Source organism: Falco peregrinus, chromosome 1 (assembly GCF_023634155.1).
Source record: "Falco peregrinus isolate bFalPer1 chromosome 1, bFalPer1.pri, whole genome shotgun sequence".
NCBI lineage: Eukaryota > Metazoa > Chordata > Aves > Falconiformes > Falconidae > Falco > Falco peregrinus.
The window spans coordinates 75,832,567-75,850,846 of NC_073721.1; the positions used below are offsets into that span (position 1 = coordinate 75,832,567).

The 18,280-nt window shown below is 34.5% G+C and overlaps 1 protein-coding gene across 1 annotated transcript in view; it reads left to right on the plus strand.

Moving 5' to 3' along the window:
- RYR3 (ryanodine receptor 3) overlaps window positions 1–18,280 on the plus strand; it is a 233,209-nt gene that overhangs the window by 122,202 nt on the left and 92,727 nt on the right. The window contains exons 40-44 of the mRNA XM_055811431.1: window positions 6,842–7,115; window positions 8,997–9,111; window positions 13,483–13,615; window positions 14,638–14,741; window positions 17,761–17,896. Coding sequence (XP_055667406.1) covers window positions 6,842–7,115; window positions 8,997–9,111; window positions 13,483–13,615; window positions 14,638–14,741; window positions 17,761–17,896 — 762 coding nt within the window. The remainder of the gene's footprint in view (window positions 1–6,841; window positions 7,116–8,996; window positions 9,112–13,482; window positions 13,616–14,637; window positions 14,742–17,760; window positions 17,897–18,280) is intronic.

Genomic DNA, 18,280 nt, shown 5'->3' on the forward strand with positions numbered 1-18,280 from the left:
TTCATCTCTGCAATATTTCATGTTGCGTTTTGCAGGTATATTGTTCTTTTGGTTCTAATTCCTCTAATAAATTATTGTAGCTGTTTCTGTTACCAGCAGGGAAAGACTAGTAGCCAAAGTGTTCACATTCCTTTTTAATACTACCTTTTCTTAGGGTATGTGTACACACAAATGTACATACATGCATGCAAACACCCCAAAACACTTGAAATCATAGATGTTTTATTCTGAGCAGTATTCCTGTACATGTAGATTCTCTTACCCTATACCCCAACACAGGAGGAGTGATCTTATTCTAAATAGGCAAGATGGGTTCTGTGCTTGCAGTTCCTCTGCCATCTGCATGACTATTTTGTTGAGCCTCTGAGCAGCAAACCTGCCTTTCACTGCCGTGTATTATCCCCAGTGAGATTAATCTATAGTGTGAATCTCGGAAATTTTGTCTTTGCTGTCATTTGTTTATGAGCTTTCAGTCCTTAGTAGTGACTGTGGATGGTGAGGAATAAGGCAGGAAAAAAGTCTTATTTCCTCCAGGTGTTCCTTTAGAAGATAAAGTTTTGCTGAGGTTTCTTGTTGCCTTTGTGAATCAAGATTGGCTTTTGCCAGCTCTGAGTTTCTATAACACCATACAAATACCACTTGCAAAATTGTACAAGTGACCTGAAGTTGGTCTTCCAACCAACAATGGTAGTAAATCCTCCTCTTCTAATTCCCGTTTGCTCAGTTTGGCAATCAGTCCTTGTGCAGACCTAGAATAGTTAATTTCATTTCCGACTTAATAATTTCATCAGGATTTGTGTGACATTAGACAGCAATGCTATTTTATAACTCAGGACACCTCTTACATGATCTGCCTGTTCTGTAAAACACCAGAGAGGGTTTATCCTGTCCTAAAAGCATCTTTGGATCTGTTAAGCTTGATACTAGGTTGTAAATACATTAAATCTTATAATAATTTAATGTGCTGCACAAAGATAGGTCTGCTGACTGGGCTTTATTCTCCAGTGACTCATCTGTCAGCATCTGCTTTCTAAAGAGAAATGGTAGTAGGACCTACTCAATATCTGGGAAGTATAATTTCTTCTTCAGGCTTCATGTGAATTCTGTTGTCATGAATCAGGAAGCATTCACTCCTAAAGCCTCAGGGCACATGGTATCTGGCCCTTGCAACAGAGCAGGTTATTTATTTCATGTACTGGAGTTTTTGGTCACAAGAAATGCAGGTTGGACAAGTGATTCTAGAAATTTCAGATAATCTCTTCAGGTTTGGGCTTCCCCTTGGAGTGATGCATAGTACTAATATGTATATGAACTCATTCAAATGACAATGAAAAAATATATAATATTTACATTATATTAAATTATATTTATTATATTATATTCTTGAATGTAGCTGGAGACTGTGAGGTATGTAGTCCATATGTGCAATTCTCTTGTACGCCCCAGGAAATTTGGAATTCAGAGAGTGAAACAAATGGGTGCCTGAGGTACCCCCATCCTCTTGTATGCATGAAGATGGGTTGTGGTTAGCATGGTGTGTACATGTTGCCAAGGCTAAAAGTCTCTGGCCTTGAGCATCTGGTTATACATACTCAGCATTTGAATATTCATAGGAAGGAACTAGTGTCTATAAAAAAGTCTTCCTTTCCTCTAAGCATGCATTCATATCTACTCACAAATGGACTTTTATGTTAGGAGAGGAATGCCAGAAATTTAAACTAGTGTTAATAATGAATTAGTAAAATTTGTTTTTAAAACAAGCTATAACTCAGAGAATAAACACATTGAGGCAATAAATTAATGTTAGTTATGATAATGTGACTTTTTTAACTGTCAAGTCATAATTTATATAAGGCATATATATGGGGTAGTCATCATACAGTCTTGAAAGATTGTTAAGGCACTGCAATTTCTTGTTAAAACTTAAAAATTGGAAAAACATTAGCAACTATTTTAGCTGGTTATCAATGTCACCATGCCCAATATTCACGTTGCTCCCAGCTTCTGTTACAGGTTAAATGTACTGGCCTGCCCATCACCTCTCTCCACATGCCAGAGGCTTGTGGTGTGATAAAAGTAGTAGTACCCTTACACGCAAGAAATGGCAAAGAAAGACTTTTTATTTAAGCTAGCGAGTGATATGTATACTCTTTAGTTTTTCTGCAGGTAGAAATGAAAGGAGATCAATGATTTTGTGCATGCATTTTGGGAATAGAAACTATGTCTGTCAGGCTCACTTAACTAGGGCTTTTGAGGTGCTTCTGACTTAGGGAAGATATCTGCTATTATAATATAAATCTTTCATGTAGAACCATATATTTGGAAGGTATATACTTGATTGTTGGTCCTAGAACAGAAATCAGGAAGTAGAATTTACTGGCTTGAACAAATACCCTAATTCAGTTCCTATGTTTAAACAATAAACCATGGGTCTTTCAAAGTGAACTTAGTGTGTATATATGAGAATGTTTATGTGAAAAGGTTAAGTCTCTGTTGGATAATAACCACTACATGTTCAAGGGGAAAAAAAAAAAAAAAAGATGTGATTGTAAAGTTAAGTTGAAAAATCTTTGCTTGTGTCCTTTGAGACTTTGTTCCTTAGAGTGCTACTTATACTGAAACCACAGAATGTAACTTAGTAGTTGTTACTTACAATAGACTTCACGCTGGCTGTGGGCTCCATTTCTTTTGTTGCTTGTTTTTTTAATTTTGGTTACAGAATGTTTGGTTGCAGTACAGTACATTTGTTACTTATTAGCAGTCAAAAAGAATAGCAGATTTTTCTATCTATTGTTGAGATCATGCTGGAGTCATCACATTTGATTGTTTCTCATCTGTTATCTTTTGGATGAGTTGCAAGGAGATCTTTTTTTTCTCAGGTGAAACAAACACAGGAGCTTCTCAGTTTCAGTACAGGGCAAAAGAGGTAGAAAGGATTAGAGGGAAGGAAACAGCAGATCCCTGTGACAATATATCTGAATACAAAAAGAGACTCTAAGCAGACTGCTAAACCTAAATTAAGACGTACAGGTGTAAGAGCAGCCTAGAAGGAATTATTCTCTTATTTCCTAATTTTTTTAACTCTAATGCCTCTTAAAGTTTATTAATAAAGTGGTTGTCAAATTTCGCAAGTGTTTTTGGCTTTCCTCTTTGCAGGAGTTCAGTTAGAAGTCCTCAGAGTGTACTGCTGTGCTTAGATGTAGGCGAGTATGTGTAAGTGGCTGAGAGTGGCAACTTGAGAAGCCTTTAGCGTTAAGTAGTAGAAACCAGACTGCAAAGTTCTGTATTTAAAAAAAAAATTCAGATAAGAAATTAATACTGAGCATAAGCTTTATATGCTCGGAGGTAGAAACACTAAGCAGCCCCTAAAGTTTTGGAATATTATGGGTAAGACAGGTGTAATGATTCAGATCCATCCATCCCAATACCTTGTTTCAAACAGTGACCACAAATGGTTATCTAGGGACAAGTAAGAATGAAACAATCAGATATGATACTTACCACTTTAATACTGTCCCAGTCTCCATTTATCTTCAGCTCTGGAGATTTCCTGACTCTGAAGAGGTTTATCTTTGTCTATCCCCATTGTACCTTTCTGGCAGATACTTGTGTAGTCTCCATTTGAGCAAATGTGAACTTTTAGCGTCAGCTACATTTTTGGCAGGGAGTTTCAGGATTCTGTCATCCATTACATGAAGACACACCTTTCTTTTTGGCTTAGCTCCTGCCTTGTGAATGTGCTTCATTTGAAGGCCTCGTCTTGTGTGGGATGAAAAGGTGTGACTGAACTGTGGATTAACATAATGGCATAAATGTATTCTGCTTTAAACATTGCTTTCTTAATATCATGGCTTTTGATTTGATCTTTTTGACTGTCAGTGGATTTTAGTTGATACTGATAATTGAGCTAGTTTTATAAGATAAGGGACCTCTCCCTCTTAGAGATATTCAAAAACCATCTAGAACACAGTCCTAGACAACTGGCTGAAGGTGGCCCTGCTTGACCATGGGCATTGGACCATATGACCTCCAGAGGTCCCTTCTAAACTCAACTATTCTGTGATTCTGTGATTTTCTTGGATCTATCTGCCAGATCTTATCTTTGTTAACATCTCATTGTTATATTTATAAATGAAGACTGTATTTTCCTACCCTATTTTATTTATAGTTACTTTTTTTAACATGAATTTCATCACCATTTTATTACCCAGTTCTGTCCATTTAAGTTCTAATTATTTTTGGTTTTTTTTCAGTTACACCCATTCATAACTTTCTATCATCAAACTTGTTTGCATCTGTTTATCCCCTTTTCAGGTCTTTTAGGGAAGGAAGATTCTTAACATCACAGAACACAGCATGGATATATGCAGAACTTCACCTCTGTTTCTCCCTCTTTGTGACCACTACCATTTAGTTCTGCCCTCCATTTTTTATCTTCTGACCAAAAATTCATTCATGCAAGAACATGGCTAATTGATTTCCCAAGGCTATTTGCCATACTACCTAAAAGTAATTACATATAGCAATATGATACTTAAAAGTTTATCAGAAGAAAAAAAAAACCTTCAAAGGTATTAAAACCTAAGAAAAACTAACACTTTTTATGGAGAAACATTTTCAAAACTCCAGAGAGAAGCTCTAAAATACACAAGACCATTTTGATGCACTTACACATAGAAAACTCTGCACAGGCAATTCAATATCAGGGAAAATATTTGGTTTTCACTTCTTTATTTTATGAGAATGTGTTTCTTGTGCAATATTATGTTTGTACTAAAACTTGTAATACGTTTTCAGTTCCATGTATAAATATCTGACAGTTAAATGTATAAAATTGCCCTCATAATTTAGTAAGTTCAAATAATATTTTGTAGCCAACATGGAAAATACTATTTGGAGTGAATCATATGGTATTTTCCCTCATTGAACCAAAAAAAATAATTCAAAAATATGACATTATTTTGAAAGTAATAGTCCTTTCAATCCAACAAAAAATATTTATTTCTGGCAGTGCTAAGGAAATGAGGAACTAGATTTGTAGAGCAAAAAGACAAAAATTTGTCACAGTCTGTCCTTTAGCCTTGTAAGGGCAGCCATCACTTGAGATATCAAAGACCTAATGTCATTTCACAGGAGGAAACCTTAACTCCTTCTGGAGTTTACCACTTCAGGTTGCTCTTTAGCCTATGTTTATCCCTTTCACCCCTATCAGAAAGCCAGAGTAAGTAATTGTGTTCTTTAATATGATAATTGAGTTTCTGACGTAAGAAGTGTGTTATATTTTTGGAACCAGAAATCAGTGACACTTGATGAGTTGGAAGGTTATAGGAAATTATTAGTTATTCTAGGAAAGAAGAGTTTAGTGCAAGAATCAAAGAAAAGGAGAGTGCCTTGTTGCACTGAAAGAAGAAATTGTAAAAAGTTATATGGTGTTTTGGAACTAAGCTTATTTATGTTTTCAGTTATAACATGCCTCTAAGAATAGGGCTGTCTTAATGAAATACAGAATCTGCCCCACAGAAAAGAACCTGTTTATTGAACAAAATCTGAGTATTAATGATGGTTTTCTTTAAATACATCAAGTAAACTGTAAGGGAGGAGAGTTAGCAAGTGAAAGGATAGTGTAGACACAAAAATAAATAGATATACACTAGCTATAAACACTTTTGTTCTGGAAATTGGGAGGGGGCAGTTCTTAAAATTGGAAGAACTTTGGGAAAGTCAGGAGGTGACATTGCTGGAAATAGAGAAAAGAAACTTGTAGTATTGTTTTAAGACAGAAGGTGATTATTCATGTTCTACTTGTTATCAACCAACAACGTTTGTTGGAACAACGACTGGAATATGTGTTTAGTTTTCAGGTGAATTTCCTAAACTCTGAGCTCAGAAAAATTGTTTTCAGGGTCATTGAATGTGAAACGTGTACAACAGAACTGCTTCAAGCAATATGCACTGTGTAGTTCCAAACAGTATTATTTTTTTAGAAAATGTATTTCCAAGTGACAATGACTTTCCCCAAACAGATGGGAAATACAGAGTAAATTCTATTCTAACTCAGTTTGCATATCCTACTCCTTAGTGAGTTTTCATCATCATATGTTTCTGAGATGTTTCTAAGTAGATCATCACTTTGAAGACAGTGTAGGTCCTTTATCTGAACAACAATATAGCTAAATATTCTTCAAGTGAATAAGCAGCAAAAGTGGCTCAAGCCATCCTGGGTAGGTCCTGAATTGGGTATTTGATTTAAAAAGGTGGCTATCTCATCCCCCTTTCTGGCAGTTTTGTAAGTTTAGAACATACTTCATCCTTGTGCCCCCCACAACAAAATTGATTGGCAAGCTGAGCACACATTCATGAATATTTCTGCTGTAATTTGAACTCATACTTGCCAGTCAATAAACTGTTTACTGAAATTTTAATTACCAATTTCTGCATTCAAAACCTAGGCTGATGATCATCAAAATATGATGTTTCTTTGGCATTATAAAATTAGATTTCAGTCATTCCTAATGAAAAGGTGTTTTTGCTGCACTTAGTGCTATTTTATAATCTTGATCTAGAAATTAAGGATAAATCAAAAGTTTAAATATAACATCTAACTTAAAAGTCATGATCAACTAAGTTTTCATTGCTGATATTGACTTGAACACTAAGTAGGTGTTTCTTATCTTGAAAGACCTAAAAATTATTTTTCCAGTTGAAAAATCTTTTTAACTCTGCTTGTGTTCTTTTGCCTCATTGTCCACTGTTATCTAATATTCTACTTTTATACATATTTTTGACATTTTTTTTTTTTTGTTGTAATAGCTAGTAACTTCTTCTGTATTTTATCTTTTAGCTACACTGAAAGAACTTATATCCCAGACTATGGTGCGCTGGTCCCAGGAAGATCAGATTCAAGATCCAGAATTAGTTCGGATTATGTACACCCTCCTTCGTAGGCAATATGACAGCATTGGTGAGCTACTGCAAGCCCTGAGGAAAGCATACACTATTAGTGCTGCCTCTGTCAAAGACACCATTAATCTGCTTGCAGCACTGGGCCAGATTCGCTCACTTCTTAGTGTCAGGATGGGAAAAGAGGAGGAATTGCTAATGATTAATGGATTAGGGTATGTAATTCACATAATTTTATTTTTAAGTTTGTATAGAGCTTTTTTGTTATATTATTAAATCTTTTCATTTTAGATCCTCAATGAAAATTACTACTGTACTAAAATGCAGATATGTTTTAGAAATTTTGATTTGCCTAGATATTTCCCAGATGGCTCCAATTCATCTCTAGCAGTATCAAATGTGTCAAAGTTTCTGGGAACTAAAGTATTTTCTTATCTAAAGAAAATTGACTCCTTTTGCTATAGTTAAGCCTAATGCTTAAAGCTTCATCAAAGTACATGTTTTGGCAGCTCTGGAGAAAACAAGTAAATTAAATCTTTATTGGTGTCAATACCACATCTTTCCCAAACTCAAAGCTCACATTATATTTCATGCATGAGTAAATAAACTTGCTGGTGTCTTTTTAATTGGAAAGTTTGTGCAAGCAGTTAAGATTGCAGTTAAGCTAAGAACCAGCAAAGTGTTGTGCTCTGAAAATTTTCAGATTGGTTAGTAATTATTATGTCATCATCAGTGCCAACTTAAAGTATTTGAACATGGAAGACTGATTATTTTATCCTTAATTACATTAGAATTATAAGAAATCGTCTTCATGTAATGCCTACTGATGTGAGAATATTTTTTTCTGTCTTTGCTATGAAATTACCACTGTTAAGCAGCAGTATTATGGTACATGCCTGCATGTCTGTTGCACCTCCTGGGTGAATAATTGCTGGATTAGGCTATTTAATGTTGGAAGGGAAAAAAAAATCACAGAAAATTAATTACTTCAATTAAAATCATGTATTTAAAAAGAGAGAAAATGATAGTATGATTACCTAAAAACTGTATTTATTTGTCCTTCGTCAAGAACATTGAACAGTTTCTCTCTTTTACAATAGTTGCAAGGAACTTCCATTACTCTATTTCTTTTTAAAAATTGTATTGCTTTTGTAAAAATTGCAAAGACTAATCTCTTTGGTTGAACTGAGCAAGTCATGTAACAATTCATTAGTATGCAACGGTATTACCTTTGTCCCTGATGCTGTTTGTAAAGTTGCTGAGAATTCTAGGAGGGATAAAGAGTAAGTTTTGTCTAAACTTGGCATGCGTGTAGGCCCTTCCCAGAGGTGCTGTATTATGAGTCATTCCATTCCCAGTTTTCTTTATTTCTTTAAAGCATGCATGATGTCTATTATTTGCCATTTGTTTTTAACAGGCTGACCTAAAATGTTAGAAATCCTTGGATTCAAGTTGAAACACATAAATTGTGTTCTGGATTATGAAACCAATACAGGAAATTCTAGAACATGTTGAGAGGATGGTGGGCAGAGTGAAAATGTTAAAATATTCATGTTTAAGGGGATTGCATGCCATTTTACATCTTCTGACAGATGGTCTTGATTTTGGAAATATTGATGAAACACATTTAACAGCTAACCTAGAATATTAAGTCTATTTACTGTCTTCTACTTTGTGAACTGAGAAAATTAATTAAGAGGCGTTACTGCAGGGGCAATATTAGATTTAGATTTGATCACCGTTCTCTACTTAAAACATAACAGAATATATCCTTTCTCACTTAGATCACCACGGAATATATTTTTTCTTTAAACAGAACAGATGGTAAGAGCAATTGAAAGATGAAGAAATGTGATTTTGAAATAATTTAAAAGTTTGGATTTTTATTATATAGAATTCATGAAAATGAGAGGAATGACAGCATATTGAAATATAAAGCATTTAGTTGTCAGGTGTTTTTGTATTATTCTGAAATCTAAGAATTTAATATTATGTTATAGTGAATGCTTATTTCTGAAATCTATAATAATGTGTCATTGCTTTAAATTAAAATGGTGTTTCTTAAAAACACATTATTCCCTTTTTTTCCATTTTAGGGATATAATGAACAACAAGGTGTTTTATCAGCATCCTAACTTAATGAGAGTCTTGGGCATGCATGAGACTGTTATGGATGTGATGGTGAATGTGCTTGGAGGAGATAAATCTCAGGTAATTTCACCATAATTTTATTGAGTGTTTTGCATTTTGAACGTTTCCAAAAGTATGCTAGGGTGTTTAAGAGGAAGTATGTGAAGAAAATTAAATCCCCCTCATTTAAGACAAATTTTGCTTGTCCGAATTGAAATATCGATTACTGTTAAAAATAGAACAGCTTTTACATTACTAGAGGGAGAAGCCCAGCATTCTAGAACTTGATTTTTAAAAAGTGACTGGGAGGTTATATGTGTATCACTTGTCTTTTAATAGGACTTAAAAAGGTTTTGTTCTTATTTTAAATTAAATATATACATTAGTGCATTTATGGAAGGCATAGCTCTGCTAGGAAAATATAGCTTTTCATCTTAGATGAAATGTTATTAGCAATAAACTATAATAAGAGACTAAATCTACTTTAATTTTGAATGCTCAAATTTAAATACTTGATAATTTTCTTGCAGCGTTGTATTTTCCAATTTCTTAGTGTTATGCTTGAATATATATGTATTAGTTGAAAAGCAGATTGGTGCACATTTTGAAAAGCCTAACTTCAGGCTACTGTATTTAGGCTGCTGAAAAAAGTCAGAAGTGAAGTGGGCTTGTCTTCATTCCTCGCTTTGTTTATGCCTGATATTTTTATCTTGTTGACTCCCTCCCAAAAATAAGGGTCTTCTCCGATCCCAGTACTGCTTATCTTGTTTTGTTTTGCCTGGCCACTCATTCTTACATATTGGGAACAATTTTCAGCCCATTTTACCACCCAGTGCTTACCCTTGTCTCTGTCTGGCAGCTTTTCATAACTTGAATGCCTTCTATGTGCAGCTACACCCCCCTTTCTTTGCTTCTTTGGTCACATAGCTATATACTTCTATAAAACACTTATCCATCATGTTTGGCTATACTGTCACACTGTTATAAGTATTCACATACTGCTTTTAGTTATTCTGTTTTAATATGCTCACATTTGAGTTCAAGGCAAGTCTAAATTATTTATAAAAGGATTAATACTTTAATAATGTATAGGTGTCACAACCCTCTGTTTTTACTACAATGTGTACATATAGTCAAAGGTGACAAAAAACCCACCCAACAAACAACCAAAAAACCAAATCCAAACCCAAAACAACCCCACAATGCCTTCTAATTCTAATGAAAAAGTTTTCATAGAAAATTTTACTAACACAGATCTACAAAAATAATTTACAGACTTACCATGGTACTCTTCAAAGGGAATGCAGACCTAGAAAATTACTTGGTAACCTGATGTTGCAGCATTTAATGTGTCTGGCCACCCAAAATGTCTATTTTATGTCTCTTTCTTTATGAAATGCCTGGGGAGAGTTAAAGTTCTCAGAAGGAATCCAAAACTTCACCTATTGGACTGGAACTGGCGTAGGAATAGAAATCTTATGAGGAAATATGGACAAGAAATAGGGTGTGTTTGGGATTTGATCTATTCCATACCACTGCTTCATTTCACCTGGTGTGGAAACTTCCAGATAGTCATGATTCAGAACCCATAATTTTCTTATGGAGTCACAGGGCTACAGTCATGTTACGAAATAACACAGCAAGGCTTATTAACAAAGAGTTTTGCACACCGTTAGCACAAACTTTAGATGTTGCAGTGGGGAGACTTCACAGAACAAAGCATTTGGCAGGGAGCTGTACAGGCAGAGAAGTGTTGCTTCTGAGTTCCAAGCCTTAAGGTTTCCTTCATAAGAATGGCAGTCTTGCAGGGAGAGAAAATACTGCTATTAAAACTATTGTTATCTGCTGTCTGTTGATCTTCTGCTAGTGTGCTTAACTTCTAATCTGGCAGAGAAATCTCCTTGAAAGGCTGTTGACCCTAGGTGGAACCACTGGTCTGTAATCTGGTAAAGGTATATGTTTGTGCATGCTGTGGATCTTTCACTCTGCCAGGTAAGGTATTCTTTTGAATGAAGACTAGGGCCAGAAATGGTGAGCATGGTTTGGCCAGCTATGGGTTTGTACACTCTTTTGAAATTCTCTGTGGGTTTGTCCAGTGAGTTGCTGGTACACAGTTCAAGTATTGTGGTGGCATCAGGCACCAGAACACTGCTTTTCCTGCTTTCAGGGAAGTTCCTCACAGCTAGATTATTAGTATGTTCCCTTTTGTTTTCCCTTTCCAGCTTCATGGACATATTCTGTTCGGTGTTGTAGCTTGAAGAGATGGAATGAGCAACCATGCAATGTAGTCTCTGGTTTTGGTTTAGGGATTGGGCATTTTCCCTGGTTGTGGCAGCAGATGGTTTAACCTAGATCTCCAGATTCTTGGTTAAGTCATTTTATCATGAGGCTGTACTGAGATATGTACTGAGTGTTACAGCTCACACCTCTCTGAAGGAATGGTGAGAAGGTAAAAAATTGTCAGTTCAAACTGAAGAAAATCTATGTCAGGCTTCTTTCCAGCTGTGCTATTAATAAATGAGTCAGAAAGAGATGAGATTTGTGGAATATGGTGTGACTGAATGTAACTCTTCATTAAGTTCATTAAGTAACTAGAAGTACTTTGCTGGTACTGACTAACAAAACACTGGAAAGATACTTCATTGCCGAAACGTATATCCCAGAAAGTAGTTGGGCAAGCTTTCAGCATTTCCATCACAGTTAGGTTTTAGTGTGTATCTTAATGCCAAAAATAGTTACTTTAAAAACTGTGTCTTCAGGTCTTATAGTTTTGGAATCATAATGTCATGTTGATTTCTATTGTTGGTTGTTCATTCATCTTCAGAGAATCCTGAGCAACACCCTTTTTGGCTATCAGAAGTGAATCATTTTACTTCAAAATTATTTCTTACTGATTTAAAATTTTAAAATTCCATATTCTTATGTATTCCTGTCAACAATGAGGAATTTCTAAAAATGACAACTTTTAACAGTATTGCTGTAACTGTAATTCTTTAAACAAAGTTATGTCATGCATTCTGTTAAAATCCCTGTAAATATGGGGAGTGGAAACTTTGTTGAATGTTTTCATGAATGAATGAATGAATGAATGTTTTTCATTCATTTCCTGCATTTAAGAGCAGAAATCATATGTAATGCTGCTTGTACATAATAGTTCCTTCACGACTGAAATAGACAAATGAGCCACATATATTATCAAAAAAACTACAGTTAAGCAAGTCTCTGGAAGTTAGGAAGTGCACCTGACGTCTTGAAACGATAATACATACATATATAGCTTTTAGTTACATAATTACCTTTTGCAAGATTGTTGTCTCATTAAGTGAAAAGGTTACACTTCTTAAATATATATTTTTTTGTTTTATACACTTTTTATAATAAAGTTATAATTTGTTATAATAAAGTATAAGCAATATTATTTAGAATTGAAAAGTATGAAGTGAAGGAGGCAGGATGTCATAGGAAGAAAAAAAGTCCATGATATTGTGATTAAAATGCTCAGATATCACCTTGGATATTATGGAATATATATATGTAATGTATAGAATATATTCCTGCTTATGCCTAAGGGGTGCTAGTCAGATTATATAAAAAAGATGACTCCTTGATGGTAATTAATTTTCTCATTAATTTTGTGAGTATCCTTAGGACATAGCTCTGCAACTGAACTTAACACTTATAAAAAAGTGCTATATAATGATAAATCTAGTAAAAACTTTTAAACAAGCATCAGAAATCATCCAATGATTTTTGATCTTGTTCTTTCATCTCCTTTCAGTAAAATGTGAGAATGGCATAACTTATGAATCTCAGAAGATGTTATGACTAGTTGTGAAACATTCTTTCAGGAGTACTACAGATGAAATTATTTTCAGAGAAATTCTTGCACATAATGTTCTTCAAGTAGTGTTGGGGGAGTTTTGTTTGGTTTTGGTTTTAAAAGCATTAGATAGTTAATGGAATTTAATGTTTTATTTTATCAGGCCTATGCATTGAAAAACATAGGAATATTGTAGAAATGTTTTATATGAAAATATGTTCTTATTGTAATATGGGAGAACAAACTAAGGTTCTTGAATATTCTTTATTCTGCTGTGACTTAATACTGGTGGTTGAGCTTATTACTGTAATGCTGCTAAGACAGAGGTTTTGTATAACTGCATTTGCTAGCCTGCAAATTGCTTTGATGAGAATTATATCTCCATTTTTTCCTCTGATACGTCCCCCATAGTCCTCTGCAAAATGTTTTTTTTAATATTTTAAAGCTAATGGCCTAATGAATACAAAAGTTAAAAGGAAACATGGGTCCTTTCTTAGACCTAGAAGCAAAAGAACTGTCAGCTGCTTATCAGCCTGGTAACTTCACTATACTTTCCTTGTTAGGAGCGCAGGAAGAATTGGAACAGATTGGTAATTAACATATTTCGCTGCTTTGTCAAATTTCTTCTTCAGCAGATCATTTTTCCTAAGATGGTGGCAAGCTGTTGTCGATTCCTGTGCTACTTCTGTCGAATCAGTCGTCAAAACCAAAAGGCCATGTTTGAGCATCTTAGTTACTTGCTGGAAAACAGCAGTGTTGGACTGGGTATGTCATGTAGCTGTAACAGCTAAAAGCAAGATCAGGAGGAACTGTGATATTGCAAGACTAGTATCTAATTTCTATAGCAAGTTGAAGCATGTAAATAAGCCTCTCTGAAGCTTAAACCACTTTGTGGTTTCACATTTAACTCCTATTTTTTCCCATTTTTCTTTCATCCTTATGTGTCTGTGAATATTAGAAACAGAATAGATTAAATCTGCGTTTTTAAATACCTTGAAAAATTTAGGATTAAATCCATACAGTTTGAATTTTTTTCCATTCAAAATAGTTGTGATTGGAAATTGTAAGATTAAATTAGCCCTTTATGGTGCTTGCCTATTTCCTCTGGTTTCATTTCCCTTCCCTCTGAGGTTGAGGCCACTGATGTGAATTTCATATTTTTTTCTTTGGAACACTGAATGTATGTTTTTTAATGTGTGTGTATTAGATTTTGTAACACAAGGAAAATTTTCTTGGCTAGATAGATGGCTTTATTAATAAGATATAGTAAGACAAGATAGCATGTGATTTCACAGTGCTTTAGCTGTTCATGGTGACCATTTCAATGCCTGAGTTTGCCTGTATTAAACACAGAAAATGGGATAAGAGTAAAAGAAAGAAAACAGGTAACACTGAATCTTGAAAATGTCTCTTTTAGTTGAATATAGGCATATTTTTAAATCTTGAATTGATAAGGTTATACAGAATTATGTAGATAACACATTGCTCTGCTGAAGAAATAGTATAACATTCCTCTGATTTGCTGCTGTTAATACAGATTTTTTTGTCTGCAATTAAAACCAGTGCGGTTGAGTATGTTTGTAGATACGGATGTCAAGTTAGAAAAAAAATAATCAGCATTTATTTTAATGTTATTGAAAAACATTAACCATGTTCTTAATTGAGGAACAGCCATACAAGGTACCGTTAATTCTTATGTTCTAGATTCCAGTGTGATTGCTGCCCTCTGCTGCATGACTGTGGTTACTGCAAATTGCATTTAATTACTGTATGTTAACCTTCTGCAGCATTTCCTTCAATGAGAGGTTCGACACCACTAGATGTTGCAGCAGCTTCTGTAATGGACAACAATGAGCTTGCACTAGCATTGGAGGAGCCAGATCTCGATAAGGTAAGTGATCATTCTGACCTGTTTACCTATATATTAAATCGTATACTTGTGCTACAAGGGAAGATGATCATCGTAATTTTGGGGTATGATGTCCTCAGAAATACTTGCTCTAGCTATGTGCTGTCTCAAGGTAAGATTGACTGAGCAGTATTTTTCCTGATTTTTCTTTATGCTTAAGTGGGAATCACAGCGAAAGAGCTTTGTTTCTATCTTCTGCATCCTTTCACTATTGTTATCAGGTAGAAAGGATGAGAAGAAAAAGGGTATGAAACAGGAGAAAGACATATCAAGAAACATTGTTTGGGGAGGAGGAAATCTGAGAATGAAGAGGAAAATGTGAAGAAAGGAAGCAGGTCTTTTGACTTAAATCATAGAGATTGATGGGGATGCACATAAAAGCTAAGAATAAAAGGGCAAGTATTTGAAGAAGGGAAACTGGAACAGGATTTTAAGGGTAGTTGCAGTAGGAAACTAAATCCAGCACTCAGGTCATTGGCAATGGTTAGAAATAAAGAAGAATGTGAGGAGAGGCATGGTGAATTAGAAATGGTGGGTAAAAGGATGCAAAAATGTGTGAAAGTTCTTTGTATGTTCTGGAAGGAAAACAGATTAAGAGATGGAAGTTGGTGCACAATCAGAAAAGGAGGAAAGCAACAAAAGGGGTGATATGTGCTAGCACAGCATTGTGGAACAGAAAACAGAAGGCAGTGTTTAATATAAGTGGAGGAAAACAGTTAAGCACCTAAGTGATAGCTTAGTACAGGGAAAGCCTCTGTGCAATGTGGGAGAATGCTGTGATGACACCAGAACTGATTGTGGGGGTGTTTGTGAGCAGCAGATATTGTGGGAGAGGAAAAGCTGGGAAATGGAACTAAATGGACGTATCATGGGGATAGCTAGGAGAAGACAGAGACAAGAACATGAATGGGAAAGGTGTGATAGAGCATAAAAATATACTAATTATATAAATGTAGTGTTAAGAACAATTATCAATTTTGTATCACCTGCAAAATTGCTGAGAGTGCAATCTGTCCTGTCATTAAGAAAGTTATGACACAGTATTGGCCTCAATATCGACCTTTGGGATACACCACTAGCATCTGGAATGCCACCAGTGACTGTCTTCTATTTTCATGGAAAGTACTGCAGGGCATGTCACTTAAACTGAGTTTCACTGTAGATCATTAACTGTGTTTTCCTCATTTACTGATTGCTTACCTTCAAATACTAGGCACTGTACAACTGCTGCATGTTCAAAAAGTAACAGATATCAGCTGTAACATGCACAGTATTCTATGCTGAAAAATCAGGCTGTGTGTGTCTCAGATTGGGCTTCCCAAAATCATCAGTCATTTTAGCTGTAAGAATGGTAATGTACTGGCTGTACTATATTAATTTTGGTGAGTCAATAACTTTATCTAGAGCAGTATATAGATGTTATTCAATAAATAAATCTATATACTTAATAAAAAGAAAAAAAAATACTGTATAGTTATCAGATTGATACACTGTTCTGTGTGACTGAAGTTTGTACCATAAAGCCTGTGTTCAAAACAAATAAATTACACAGACAACTTCTGAACTTTTGTCATTGCAGATTTGATATCTTTTTACTGCAAATGTGTGAATGTGTGGCAGGTAAAGGACTGCACAACAAAAGCATCCCATGGCCTGATGATACACTGTAGTAAACTGAATAGATTAAAATTATGGGATTTGGTGGTAGCATTATAAAATCTGAAGAGACAGAGAAGATGTTTATTCTACTGGTTTTCTCCTATTCTATATGAACTGCATCTCTAGACTTCTACAAGTGTGTATTCACTTATATCTTCTGAATGGAAGCTATCGTGTCCTGTTAGGAATTGCATATTTTTTTCCACTGAGTGCACCGAGTAAATTCGTTACTGCATACAATAATAAGCAAATTTTTCATATCAGCCCATTTTTCCTCTGTTACCACCTTTTGGAGGCAACTTGTTTACTGTATCAGCATAGGTATAATTCCTCTTCCTGAATTCATAACTACTGTCTCTCTTACGGCATTAGATAATGACTAAATATGATCTCATGGATGGTAGAATTTCTAGAGGGTGCTTAAGCAGAATAACATACCTCCCTTTTCCAAATAGAAAAACTTATCTCCCTTTTGCCACCTGTTTTTGGCTGCCTTCCATTCCAAGAAATGTTAATTTTTATATCTTTTTTACAGGTTCATGAAAGGTTCTTGAAGTTTATTACCTATTTCAAAATATATTTAAGTACTATAATCATGTTCATATATTGTCCTTTGTGTATTTTAAATAAAAACAAAAATCATGTTTGTGCAGTTATCTGCGAATTTCCTTTTAAATGATTGAGAATCATTCTGTATGTCTCTCAGTAACTCAGTTTGTTATAATTAATAAAAACTGTCATAATTTCTCAACAATGTCTCTTAGTTAATGATATTTCTCTTGATAAGAAATGCTGTGTTAGGAATTTGCATATTACCAAATATTGTAATCTTTCTGGTTTCAGTCTCTTAAAACTGTATAGTGATATTTATCAGTCTTCCGGCAAATGTAGTTGTCCACATATCTATTAAAATTGGAATTACAGTAAATAAACTTTTGATGCATTATTTATTTTTCTATTGTAGCAAATTAGCCATACATGGTTATTGATGTGAATTTTAAAGTTGTTATATAGTATTTAAACTTTTCTTTGCATACTGTAAAAAAAATATATGAGTTCCACAATATTTTATTTTACTTTTCACATTCCACATTTTTCATGTTGTTGCATTGTTGTGTCATCATATAATTAGGTAACTTCAGAAATAAAGTGCTTGACTTTTTTATCATCAAAAGCAAGAACTAGAAACTAAGACTGATGTAATAATTAGCAATTGGTAGTTTCTCAGGTGAAACGCCTAGTATAGAAAAACCTTCTTATTAAAAAAAGAGACTATGTTCATATACTAATTTTTAGAAATTATTCCTAGACACATTAATAATTGATTGCTTCTATATTGCAGGTTGTTACCTACCTGGCAGGTTGTGGCCTGCAGAGCTGTCCAGTATTGCTGGCTAAAGGATATCCAGACATTGGGTGGAATCCAATCGAGGGTGAACGTTACCTGTCATTCTTAAGATTTGCAGTTTTTGTTAACAGTAAGCACAATTTCTTGACATCCAAATTCCATAAAGGGTTTCCTTAAAATTACTTTTCTAACAATAAAAACGTACTAAGGCATGAAGAGAGATTAACACATACTGTTCTCATTATAAACACAAAATTATCGGTATGCATTGCTTATCGTAATTTTTAAAATCTTCGTAGTTAGATGCATTATTTCCTTACTGGTTTTGCAACTTGCATGATTTAATAGAGCAACTTGTTAAGATAGCAAGGGATGTTAGTAATTCTTTCAGTAAGCAAGCTGTGGTATTTATATATACACCACATAAGCTGGTTTATAAATATAACTTGGGAGCACTGGTTTTAGACCTTTCTCGGCCACTATACCACTGGGAGATTTAGAGGTTTTTAATTAA